General features: G+C 39.5%; 1 protein-coding gene across 15 annotated transcripts in view; it reads right to left on the bottom strand.

The window, feature by feature from the left end:
• Positions 1–218: 218 nt before the first annotated feature.
• Positions 219–13144, bottom strand: part of Cobll1 (cordon-bleu WH2 repeat protein like 1) — a 147759-nt gene continuing 134833 nt past the window's right edge. For 10 of the 15 annotated variants that reach the window (XM_027420292.2, XM_027420296.2, XM_027420294.2 and 7 more), the window contains 3 exons: positions 11143–12950; positions 9226–9402; positions 219–1412 (listed from right to left, as the gene is read on the bottom strand). In XM_027420292.2, coding sequence (XP_027276093.1) covers positions 1326–1412; positions 9226–9402; positions 11143–12950 — 2072 coding nt within the window. In that variant the 3' untranslated portion in view covers positions 219–1325. Of the gene's footprint in view, positions 1413–7838; positions 7936–9225; positions 9403–11142; positions 12951–13144 lie in introns of all 15 variants that reach the window. The other 5 variants (XM_027420293.2, XM_027420300.2, XM_027420301.2 and 2 more) reach the window with 2 other exon arrangements.

Here is a 13144-nt window from a genome sequence, read left to right as displayed (position 1 = left end):
TTCAGTTCCCAGCACCCACCTATCAGCTCACTACTGTATGAAACACCAGTTTCTGGGGACCCGGTGCCTTCTCTTGGTCTCCACAGACACTGCACACATAGGTTGTATGGACATGCAGGCAAAACACTCATACACATAAAAGTTATTCAAAATGCATTTTCTTCAGGTAAGTTATTCAAACATGCTAGTTAACACAAACCACACCAGAAATAACAGACTTCAAATATATAACTTGCTTTTATTAAATGGAAAAAAAATTCACGTTTGTCAAAATGGCATATAGCCCAGTAGTTTTATTAGGAGTCAAAACAGTGTCAGGATGTTTGGACAGTTTCTGGAATAAAGGAACAATTAAATTCTTAAGGAAATTCATGACACCAAGATGTTCTAGACCCTAGAATCACTGTAAGCCAACACATCAAGTATTGTTTCCTTCAACCAGTTTGGCTTTCAGGAAAATATATATTATTATTTAGACGATTAGCATCTGAGCTACATAAATGACTAGCTTAGCATTTTATTTTAATTAAATCAGGATTTTGGAAACTTCTAACTAGTCTTTAAAGTATTAAATGTGGACATCAACCAGCCCCTATTCTCCTTATATAACAAATGTGAAATATCTGTCATAATATATCAACATTTTCACAGGGATGTTTTAAGACTTCTGGCATTAGAAAATATGTAATATCTGTGTAACATCATAATTATATACAGAAAACATCTTAAAGTCTCCTTGTGCAATTTAACTTCTAAAGGTTAAAGTATTATATTTAAAAATACTTTATTATTTCCTATAGATCTGTAACTCACTTGTAATTAAAGAATGCACAAAATAAGTCTCAACACTAAGTGGTTCTTCAATAATAATAACTGAGCATTATTTATATACTAGTCTTCCATATCTTTCAGCATAAAGGCTTTATTATAATTTATGTTTCTAATTACAGCCTAACGCTGAGGCAGAAAATGTTAGTTTGTGCTTGCCTATTTCTCTGTCACACAATATGTCCATAAATCTCAATTTATACCTTTGTTGCATGGTACACAGTATGTCCATAAATAAAAGAAAACAATCATTAAGCAGTGATTATTCACCATGGGGAAAGAAAAGTCATTTATACCTTGTTTAAAGTTCTAAAGCAGCAATAGTTATGACAAAAAAGACCAAACATTATATAAATTATAAATTCTAGTTCTTTTTCTTTTGGTATTAAATCCATTAACACAAATGCTTATTGTTGAACAGATTTATATATTAATGTACATCTGAATATATATTTGCCAATATTCCTTGTAGACAGAAATCTGGTCAGTGAAGTGTGTCAGCGACTGTCCTGGGCATCAGAGGACATGGTGTGGCTGATTCCTGACTTCCCATTCACAGATATTGTATTTGATGGAACAATAACCTAAGAGGAAGAAACACATTTTGTTCCCATCAGTTTTTATAAAATGGGACAGCTGTCTAATTTTCAACCAATATCACATTATAACTTCTGCTTAACTGAAAATGTTAGCATTCAGTATTTATCTCTCAATGATTTACAAATAATTAAGAATAAATGTTCTCTCTATCATGAAATGGAAAATGAGAGACGTATTATTTCCACAACAAACAAGTTAAATAACCCATCACCACATCTTAGTCTTTATAAAATTACCAAGCCAACATAAAAGACAAGAGCACAAACAGACTGCAGGCCAAGCTGTCACAAGGCAGTTTTAGCTAGATGAGTCCTGGCTTCTCAAAAGTGCTTTTTAAAAAATGGGAAAAATTCAAGTGAATTTTGAAACATTTTACAATTTTGTGCTAATATCAGGAAATAGTTTAAAAATCCTCCCTTTACCAATTCCCTATATATTTAAAATAAAAGCATCAACCACCCAAACTGGGTCTTTAAGAATTCTTTCATGGTAAGGACTACAGTCAACTGTCAAGCCTGTGACTATTACGCCTAGAACAGTGGGATTACAAAGGAGCTTTACAGGAATTTTCAATCAGTGAACATTCAACCTTCAAAAACCCAGTGGTTGAGTGTTCCATTTGAAAAGCACTGAAGGAAAAAATCATTTAAGACAGTCAAGCAGGATGGCACACACCTGCTGTCCCAGCACTTGGGACACTGAGGCAGGAGAGTACCAGGCCAGTATGGGATACAGAGTCACACACACACACACACACACACACACACACACACACACACACACACACACACACACACACACACACACACACACACACACACACACACACACACACACACACACACACACACACACACACACACACACACACACACACACACACACACACACACACACACACACACACACACACACACACACACACACCCCCTGGGAAAAAAAAACTGAAGAGTTTTACAAATGCCTTGGAATTCCAAGGCACTTTTTAAAAGACTTAGAAGAATGTAAAGAAAAAAATACGGATCATGAATAGTAAAGACATACGGGTGTGTGTGTGTGTGTGTGTGTGTGTGTGTGTGTGTATTTTGTGTGTGTGTGTGTGTGTGTGTGTGTGTGTGTGTGTGTGTGTGTGTGTGATGTAAAATAAAATAAAACATTACAAGAGTGGAATCGACACACACATCGAAGACCCCAATATCAACCCACACACCTCTGGACATCTAATTTTTGAAAAGGAGGTAAAAATATAAAATGGAAAAAAGAAAATATATTTAACAAATGCTGCTGGTATAACTGGCTCTCAACATATAGAAGAATGCAAATGACTCTATCTATTGCCATTAACAAAACTCAGGTCCAAATGGATCAAAGACTTCAATATAAATCCATCCACACTGAACCTCATAGAAGAGAAAGTGGGAAATACACTTGAACAGATAGGCACAGGAGACCACTTCCTAAATAGAACATCAGTAGCACAGACTCTGAGAGCAACAATTAATAAATGGGACCTCCTGAAACTGAGAAGCTTCTGTAAAGCAAAAGAACAGGTCAACAAGACAAAATGGCTCTGTACAGAATGGGAAAAGATCTTCACCAATCCCACATCTGACAGAGGGCTGATCTCCAAAATATACAAAGAACTCAAGAAACTAGAAATCAAACTACCAAATAACCCAATTAAAAAATGGAGCCTTGGTGGGCTGCCAGGCATAGTTCTGGAAATTGAACTCTGGTTCTCTGGAATAGTGCTTTAAGGGACAGAAATGGGAAACATGAAAGAGAATACTAAGTGTGATGAAATGTTAGAGTGGGAGAACAAAGGAGGCACATGAAGGAGAAGTCAAGGGAGTGCCAACTAAAATTTAACATGTGTGGAAAAAAACTTATGCAGAAACCTAACATTTTGGAAGCTAATTTTTAAAAAAAGACAAATACTGTATCATCTTAAATAGCATAGACCTATCTATGATGGGAAGTTGCAGAGATGCAAGTTTATGAATTATTTCCAGAAGATTTCATGGTACAAACTAGATTTGTTAATACACTAACAAAATATTCTGGAGGATTACATACCAATGTGCCAGATGCAAATACTCACAAGGTTTGATAGCATGTACCTACAATGAGCCCTTTGAGAAGTTGGGGCAGAGGGATTGTGAATGTAAGACTAGCCTGAGTTACAATAGGTAGATCAGACCCTGTCTCAAAAGCAACAACACAACAACAACACAAAACAAACAAATAAGAGAGGTTACCTAAAAAGAAAAAAAAACGTATTTTTTTGATATTTAAAAATATATTAGTATGAGAAGATGTCGTTAGTATACATGTCTACAAATATATAAACTCTGGGATCAGAGATCCTGTCTCTTGGATCCCACTTTATAGCAAAGCTTCTTTTGGTGCCTGTCACAGTCGAGTGCTAAAGAATATTTCTCAAAAGAGATACAACAACTTTTTAGAAACATTCAGAAACCAATGCATTATTTGACTTGAACTATGCACATAATTAACTTGCAACAGAATTACTATTTAGAAACAATTTATTTTTATTTCATGTGCATTCCCAGTGTCCACAGCAGCCAGAGGCAAGCATTTGAAAAACTGGAACTGGATGGAGTTACAGGCAGTTGTGAGCAGCTACATGGGCACTTCGAATGGAACCACAGTCCTCTGAAAGGACAGATAGTACTCTTAACCTCTTAGCCATGTCTCCATACCCACAATAAACTTACTTCTGAAAAGCTAACATGGAAAAACTTAACTGATATGCCTGTTGATTACCTATCCTTGATGTTTGAAGAAATTTTCAGGAATAGTCACAAAATTTGAACTGTGGCTATGAAACACAACACTAATTATATTTTACAGAAAATGCATTGAGAGAGAACTATCAACCCATGACCCTTTGTTTAAAATCAAACCAAATTTTTTTTTAAAAAAGCAAGCTAACTAAATAACACAAGCCAGTGAGAGTCTGTGAAAGGCTTCCACAGACTTGCTATTCCTTCCAGACTTCTATTCAGCCAAAGATAAATTTTATATTCCGAGACAATCTACAATATAAAGTATAAAATAGAAATTTACTTTAGACTCTACTTTAATGCCTGTATTCTATTTGTAACAATGCAATGACTTGATTTTCAGTAATTAGGGAAAACACAAAGCACGGAAAGCAGCCAGAGACCTTGTGTCAACATGGACCAGCAATAATGGATGATTTAACTTCATTCTCTATGAATAATTTGCTGATTCATGGATAAATCAGAACACTGAACACAATTTTAAAGTATTGTGCTAGGCTAATTAAAGCTTTGTATGAAGACAAACTAGTCTCTATGGCTACCTGTGCGGTGAATGGGAATAAGGTATGGAAAAGCTTCAGAGACACATGAAAAAAAAATCTCAGCATGTTCACAGCCACTTTTACACAATGGACATAAACAGAATGTCTTAATGCAAGGTAGCTATTCTAATGAAGGTCAGCTGCTCTAGAGAAACCACAGCCACAGCCTTGTTGGTACCTGGAACTAAACTGAACATTTTGAGTTCCAAGACATAGGTAAACATGGAGCCAACTCCCCTTTCCATATACGGATTTGTCCAGCCTGAGCTTGTGCAGGACTTGCATATGCTGTTACAGACACTGTTGAGTTCACATGTGCCACAAGGCATGCCCACTGGTGCAACAATAGAATGGATGTTGTGGAGTAACCAACCACTTTCTGGATGGACATTTTTTTTAAATTTTCTTTTTAATTTATATTAGAAACAAGATTGTTTCACATGTCAATCCCCGTTCCCTTTCTTTCCCCTACTCCCCTACCTCCCACTAACACCCTACCTATCCAATACCATTTCTGTTCCCCAGGGAGAGTGAGGCCTTCCAAGGGGGGGGGGGTCTTCAGAATCTAGCATATCCTTTGGGATAGTGCCTAGGCAGTCCCCCATGTGTCTAGGCTGAGGGAGTGTGCCTCTATGTGAAATGGGCTCCCAAAGTCCATTCCTATGCTAGGGATTTCCAGGGCCTCCTCACTGACACCCACATTTATGGGGTCTGGATCAATTCAATGCTGGTTTCTCAGTGACCAGTCTGGGTGGCAGGAGCTCCCTCTTGTTCAGGCCAGCTGTTTTTGTGGGTTTCACCAATGTGGTCTTGACCCCTTTGCTCATCACTCCTCCTTCTCTGCAACTGGATTCCAATTCAGTTCAGTGTTTAGCTGTGGGTGTCTGCTTCTACTTCCATCAACTGCTGGATTAAGGCTCTAGGGTATTATATAAGTTAGATGTCAATCTCATTATCAGGGGAAGGCATTTAAAGTGGCCTCTCCTCTGCTGCTTAGATGGTGAGTTGGTGTCATCCTTGTATATCTCTAGACATTTCCTTAGTGCCTGATTTCACTTTAAACCTATAATGGCTCCCGCTTTGATGCTATCTCTTAATGTGCTCTCCTCTATTCTTCCCCCTACACAACCTTCTTGCTCCCTTATTTCGTCCTCACCCCTCCTCTTCTCCCCTTCTCATTCTCCTTGCTCCCTCTCCCTCCCCACATGCTCCCAATTTGCTCAGGAGATCTTGTCTCTTTCTCCTCCGGGGGACCATGTATGTCTCTTTTAGAGTCCTTCTTGTTGTCTAGCTTCTCTGGTGGTATGGATTATAGGCTGGTAATCCTTTGCTCTGTGTATAAAATCCATATATGAGTAAGTGCATACCATGTTTGTCTTTTTGTTACCTCGTTCAGAATGGTTTCTTCTAGTTCCATCCATTTGCCTGCGAATTTCAATATTCCATTGCTTTTTTCCGATTAAGGCCTGCTCCACAAGGTGAAACCCATAGCTGGACAGTTATTAGAACTCACAAACCTCTGGCTAGACAGGTCAGAGGCCCTAGGGGGAAACCTGAAACTATTATTCTTACTAAATAGACAGACACAGTATTAAATAATATCCGGATGATTATCATTATACTCATCGATTAGGGCGCCTCTCCTGAGGATCAAAGAAGCTTCTTTTTTGCAGTAGATGGCAATTTACACAGAGACTCATGACTGGTCAAGATTTATAAATGGATAACCACAAAATACTCTTCCATAAATAGGAATCTATATCATAACTCCTCCTCCCTAGGTTCACGGATCTTTGGGGAAGAGGAAGGTGAAAGACTGAAAGAGCCAGAAGTAGTGGATGACTACAAGGGAACTCTTTTCTGGATGTCACACATCAGTTGCATGAGGCCCCACCTCCACCTGAGGAGCGACTGACAACTGATAGCTGCTGGCAAAGGGAGAATCCGTTTTACGGGTGTGACTCTGTGGTAGTTAACCACACTTTTCCAAGCACAAATTGGACTTGGTGAGTTTAACAAAAAAGAAAAGGAGGAGGAGGAGGAGGAGAAGGAGGAGGAGGAGGAGGGGGAGGAGGAGGAGGAGAAGGAGGAGGAGGAGGAGGGGGAGGAGGAGGAGGAGGAGGAGGAAGAGGAAGAAGAAGGAAGAAAAGGAAGGAAGAAGAAGAAGGAAGAAGGAGGAGGAGAAGACAACGCAGAATTGGGTAAGGAATGAGAAGTAGATCTGGGAAGAACAGGGCAAGGGAATGACATTAATAAAATACCTCATATGAAAGTCCCAGAGAAGTAATGCAAACACTTCCTCAAAGAGGATATGAAGTTGGCAGGGAGATGGGGGAGCAGACAGGGGAGCAAAAGGGCAGTAGTGGAAGATGGACATGACAACAGACATGGTATAAACGTATGAACTATCAAAGAACATTCAAAAAATGTTCCCGTAAGATGGTCTACTCTTCGAAAATGCTATTGTTTATTATTTTTAGAATTAGAGTTATAGTTATTTGGAACCTTACAACAGATATGGCATAAGCACTGTTATATGTAAGTCTTGGTATACTAAAGCCATTTTTAAGGATATATACTAGAGCTGAAAGGCTCTAGTATATAGTCATTGAGTTTAGAGACTGTTACCATTACTAGCTCCTTTGACCACTGTTAGTGAAATTAAACAGATTATGTATGAAATGTTCATTAAAAAAAAATCTTAGGAGTTGGCACTCTACAGGCTCCAAGCTGTTAATAACTTCGTACTCAATGAGATGAAGTTTTATACTCAATAGAATCTAAAGTAATGAGTTTTAAATAGGATACAATTATAGGCACATCATTTAGGCCCCCTTCTGTTGGCTCTGATCCTGCTCTTTCTGGAAGCAGTGAGAGTTTACTATATGAAAGTCCTGTCAAATCAGGCCCAGAAATCCACCATTATATCCAGCTGCTGGCTTGAAACACATTTGCAGTTCAATACCAGTTCCTGTGTAGGCACTGAGCTCTCCTGGGGATCCAATGCAACATTTCTTTTCAGGCCCAGGCTACATAGAATGCAATGGCTTGGCTTATTCACCTTTCTGTCCTCTGTGTCTAGTAAAATGCGCCTAAAATTTATCGAATTTAAGAATCTCAGATTGGTGGTAATTGGCTTGAAACTCATGTTTCACTTCCTGGATAAAAAACAGAAATAAATATTTTCATAAACAAGAATGGTTATTTATTGACACTAGCATATTTCCCTCTTGACAAATTTGTGAGGACTGATAAAATATTAATATCAATATTTAAACCTACATGAACTTTTCTTCTGCCTTGGTACTTATATATAATCTATAATAAATATATAATCAAATCTGTCCTCTGAATTATTCCTTGGTGTTTCTAGCAATCTTGAAAGCACTTAATATTTTGCTTTGTCTCAATTCTTGCCCAGAAGGAAGTGCCAAGTCTCTTGGAACAACAGTAAGGTACGCACGCACGCACGCACGCATGCACGCACTCAGAGGTAGCTACCTTAAACAGTTCTGCATGGCAAAGGCTGGTATGGATGGAACACCTAAGACACTTGTCCCTTTCTTCTGTTTTTTCTGCACTTCTATTCCTTTGTGGCTTTAATTTCTGTGGAACTCAAAGTTTTACTTGGCAGGTCTCTCAGCTTCTGATGTGATCATCAACAGAGGTCACAACATAAAATACCCAGTCAGTCAGGGGATTCAGAATGCCCATGTTGAGGCGCTTCTCACAGCACCACCGAGTAGCATCCACGGCAATGGCTGGTCAACCTGCCCTGTGCTCTCCTTTCCCAGGGAAAGCAGGTGGAGATAGGTAGGACTCATCCTGCCACTCACATTCTGTCTGGAGGAATCACACCTCCATCTCATGGCTCTCCTATAGCAAAGCAAGGTTGGCTGGATCATGGTGGGCATTATAAATAAATATAGACTCTGGAAGAATTCTCCTCTGCATTCTCTAGAGTCCTCTCTACTTTTTTTTTAAACTTAGGTTGCTTTAAAACTCACTTGCAATAGTTACTTTGACCATGGAGAGATGACTGCAAACATCAACATTCCCACTGGTAAAAGTCCTCACCTTTTCTGGGGGTGGGGGTGGGGGGGGATGGTGGGGAGGGTGCATTTCAAGAGAATCTTTCTTACTGTGCTAACATAATTTCTTAAAATAAGAGTCAAGGCTAGCTTTCTACACTCAACAATGAATACAGTCATATTTTGAACCTGGCCCACACAGTGGAAAAAAAGAAAAACTGACATGCTTTGATGTATGTGTCAGATTCTGGATCCTTCAGTTTATACCTCAAAAATGACTCCTGAAGCCAAAGAGTAATTTCTGGCATCTTTCCTATTGATATTTGACTGTTAGGAGAATGCCCCTCCCACACTTAAGTGTTAGTTTAACAAGGATGAAAATAGAGCACTGTCACCCATCTGCTAGGGAAAACTTACTCTCTTTAACTTGGAGGCAGCCTCTCCAGAACGGATTGCGGTCAGCAAGCTCTGGTGGACCTGCTCTGGGTCAGAGCTTTGGAATGTTAAAGAACTCTGTCTCTTAAGGGTGAACGATGGGCCGTCAGCTGGAGTCAGCATGTGAGAACTTTGTTCATTCTGTACAGGTTTGTTATGCTATGAAAAATAAATGCAAAACTTTTTTATGAGTTCCAAGAGAAGAAAGGCCTATTTTACAAACTGTGCTAGCAATTGCTCTTTTGAAACCACCACATGCCATCCTAATGACACAGACACAGTTCCCTATCTCCACCCTTCACTTGGTTATCTCTGTTGGTAGAGTCCAGTTGGGAGATGAACTATATACCTTACTTTCTCAGCTTAGGAAGCTGTGGAAGAGAAATGCTACCTCTTTTTGTTTCATGAATAAAGTAGTAATTTTACTGTGTGTAAATCAAAGAACATTGATATTGCCAATACATAGAACTGGCTACCAAAGCCAAAACTCATGATAAAAAAAAATCCACAAACTGAAAAATAACCCATTTTTATGGTTCTAACACATTTGGGCAAATGTATAAGGTAGCTGAATACTGACCATTTCATACTTTACAATCCCATATGCCATGCAACAAGGGAATATTGGTGTCTCCACTATAATGGCCTGAGTTTTTTGTTTCCAGAAGCAACGAGAACTATGGGCTGACCAAGACTTTTTTTTTTTAACCCATTAGACTAAAAATAAATGTTAAGAACTTCCAAGTTAAATAATCAGAAATTTAATTAAACCTCTTAAGAACAAATATTTAGTAACTGATGTAACTGGGAAGTGTTATATCAAGTAATCCTAAAAATGTCTTTTGCAAACTGTCAAATTCATGTCTTTACTGTTTAAATAAACTAAATAAGGCTGAGGCAGTAAATCAAAACTGCCATCATGTAAATGGAGCTTGCATTCTTTAGCAATGGTGATCCATTTCAGGGAAAATGCAGGCTCCACCTCCAAGTCCAGAATTTTCTGTATCACACATCACTTCCTGATGCTGGATTAAACTACTAAGCATAAATGTCAAATGTATGAGGAGATATTCTTCAAGATATTGCCTCAACATTAAAAAGAAATATTCACTTGGCATCAGGGTCATTCTTCTTGTAGTCTGGGAATGTTTGAGAAAGTTGTAGAAAATGTTCCGGGAGCTGTCACACAAACAGGAGTTTTCTTTAAACACTACCAGAGTAGAGGACACGAAGTAGTTTTTAAAAGATGGCTTGTGGATTACCATGAACCACACTGTGAATTCCATCACCTCCTTTGACTATACTATGGGAATTCAGAAAGCAAATGCTTAGTTGACAATTCAGGTCAACGGGACTTTTTAAAAATTACCATGGTTAGATGGTATTTTGATCTACATGCATGTAATGGGAATTAACATAATGGATAATTATGAAAACTACAGTTTAAAGCCACTTTCATTTTAAATTAAGTTATATGTGGTATGTTTGGTAAGCTGAAGTTGGATACATGTAATGAGAAATATACCACTGAGACACTCTGGGCCCCTTTCAGTCCTGTATATTGTTTGTTTCAAACAATTAAAACTATTTATTTGGCTATTACATAGTTCTATAAAGGTGGATGAAAAATAAAGTAAACCACAATACCCAAAATAGTTAAGAAAATAGACACTATTCTACACTCAGCAATTATACATGTGCATGAATAAAGAAACTTTAAAATACTTGCTAATGATACAATTACGTAACAATGACCTTATAACTATAGCTGAGTGCAATGTAATTCAGAGTTAAGCAATACATGAACATACTAAAGCACTAGTATAAAATGGGCTGCCCCCTACTTTAACCAAGTCGTACTGGAATCTGATTATTTATATTCGAAAAGCTAAGGCTTACCTTATCATCATCATCATCATCATCAGGTTGGGCAACCACGGCAGATTTATTTACTGCATATGTCTTTTCACCCTCCGTGTCTGCAGGCTGGGCGGAGAAGCCCTCACTGGACTCTGGACGTGTCTTACTGAACGACTGTGACCTTTTTACCACAGCAAGGGCAAAGGGTGAGGGGCCAGAACTGGAGTATGGTCGTGGGGCCCCGAAAGTTTTCAAGGTCTTCAGGTTTAGTGATGATGCTCCCTGACTACCAGGAAGAGCCACAGGCTTGGATGCTACAGGGGGAGGAGAGGTCTCAGCAGGAAGAGCCACAGGCTTGGGAGCTACAGGGGGAGGAGAGGTCTCAGCAGAAAGAGCCATAGGCTTGGGAGCTACAGGGGGAGGAGAGGTCTCAGCAGGAAGAGCCATAGGCTTGGGAGCTACAGGGGGAGGAGAGGTCTCAGCAGGAAGAGCCATAGGCTTGGGAGCTACAGGGGGAGGAGAGGTCACAGCAGGAAGAGCCACAGGCTTGGGAGCTACAGGAGGAAGAGAGATCTCAGCAGGCTTTTGGATGGTAGTGTCACCATCAGTTTTTGAAAGACTGGGCAGCTGAGCAGAATGAGTCCATTCACTTAAGGGAGAAAGAATCTGTTCTGGAGGGGTCCGGGGGTCCCTTTGCACCTCTTTGGTTGTTGGTGATTTGGGGGTAGGCCCAGGAGCAGTGTGCACACTCTTAGCAGCTGCAGAAGTCACATAGTGGCCTGATGCTCTCTTCTGCATCTGCAGAAAAAATGAACTTGGTTTGGCCTGGGGATTTGAAGCTCGAGATCTAAATTTTGACTCCAAAATGTTGTTTATATCTTCCAAATTTGGTGCAAAAGGAATGCCACCAGTATCCATCGTCATTCTGGGAGGTTTTGGAGGCTTCATCTCGGAACCAACGCTCAGAGTCCTGTGCAAATGCTGCTCTGTGCCTAAGCCTGGCTTTGGCTTAAGATCAGGCTGAGGCTCCTGTGAGCCTTTGGAAGTAACAAGGGTTTCTGTCTGCATGGCTGTTTGTTCCATATTCCCAAGAATATGCTTCTGCCCTTCAGCATGCATCTTTTGGTCATCTTTATTCCCCACTGTTTCTGATTCCCAATCTTTCACTATTTCCAGAGATTTGGGGGGCACTATTTTGTAAGTAGTCATTCCAATTTTAGGTATATACTCTCTTGTAATTTCATTTGAAGGTTTTGGTTTGGGATTATAGTCCTGTCTATAAAGCGGAAAATTCTTCAGATAAGAAGCAGCTGGATTCTTATCATTTCTGTCTACAGGAGACAAAGAGTTGTGGTTCCCATATGCACACGTGGCTGGCTCTTTCATGGGGAGTCTATCTTGGACAGGTGTTGGGATGCCCTGACTCCTGAATGCTTTTGAGGCATTTTCAGGATCACTGAGACTTGAGGAGGAATGCTGAGTTGATCTGCTGCTATTTGAAGTTTGCACACTTTCATCAACCTTGAGGTCAGACGAATTATGGTCTTTGTGATTCCCATCAAAACTGCTGCTGGCAGGGGTTGCCTGAATTGCTGCATCTTGCGTTTTTGTCTTTTCTACACTTGGTTGATTCAATTTTTGATCTGGTCCTGATGGTGCTGTTAGATGATTTTCCCTAGAGCTTTTAACATGATCCGTTCTACATGCAGGAAAGCTGGATAGTCTATCAGCTTCCACGTCCACGGCTTTCTCTGAGGCTTGGCTTTCTGTGGAGGTTTCTGTTTTCCTCAGGCTGTCTTTCACATAATCTGTGTTTGTGGCACAGACCATGATTTCATTTTGAACTACTGAGGAAAAAAAAAAAAAAAAGAAAGAAATACTGTCAAGCATATATGTTAAAATGAGGGAGAATTCAGTTTTTCAATGTGTCTCACCCAAATCTATAAGTGGATGATTTGAGTGCTACATACCATTTTCAGCTTCGTAATTATACAAAGGCAAGCAATGGGGCATGGAAAATAGAATGGCAGTTTCTAAGAGA

The sequence above is a fragment of the Cricetulus griseus genome, chromosome 6 (genome assembly GCF_003668045.3).
Source record: "Cricetulus griseus strain 17A/GY chromosome 6, alternate assembly CriGri-PICRH-1.0, whole genome shotgun sequence".
Lineage (NCBI taxonomy): Eukaryota > Metazoa > Chordata > Mammalia > Rodentia > Cricetidae > Cricetulus > Cricetulus griseus.
The sequence above is the reverse complement of the archived record's forward strand: the minus strand, read 5'-3'. Positions and strand labels throughout refer to the sequence as shown.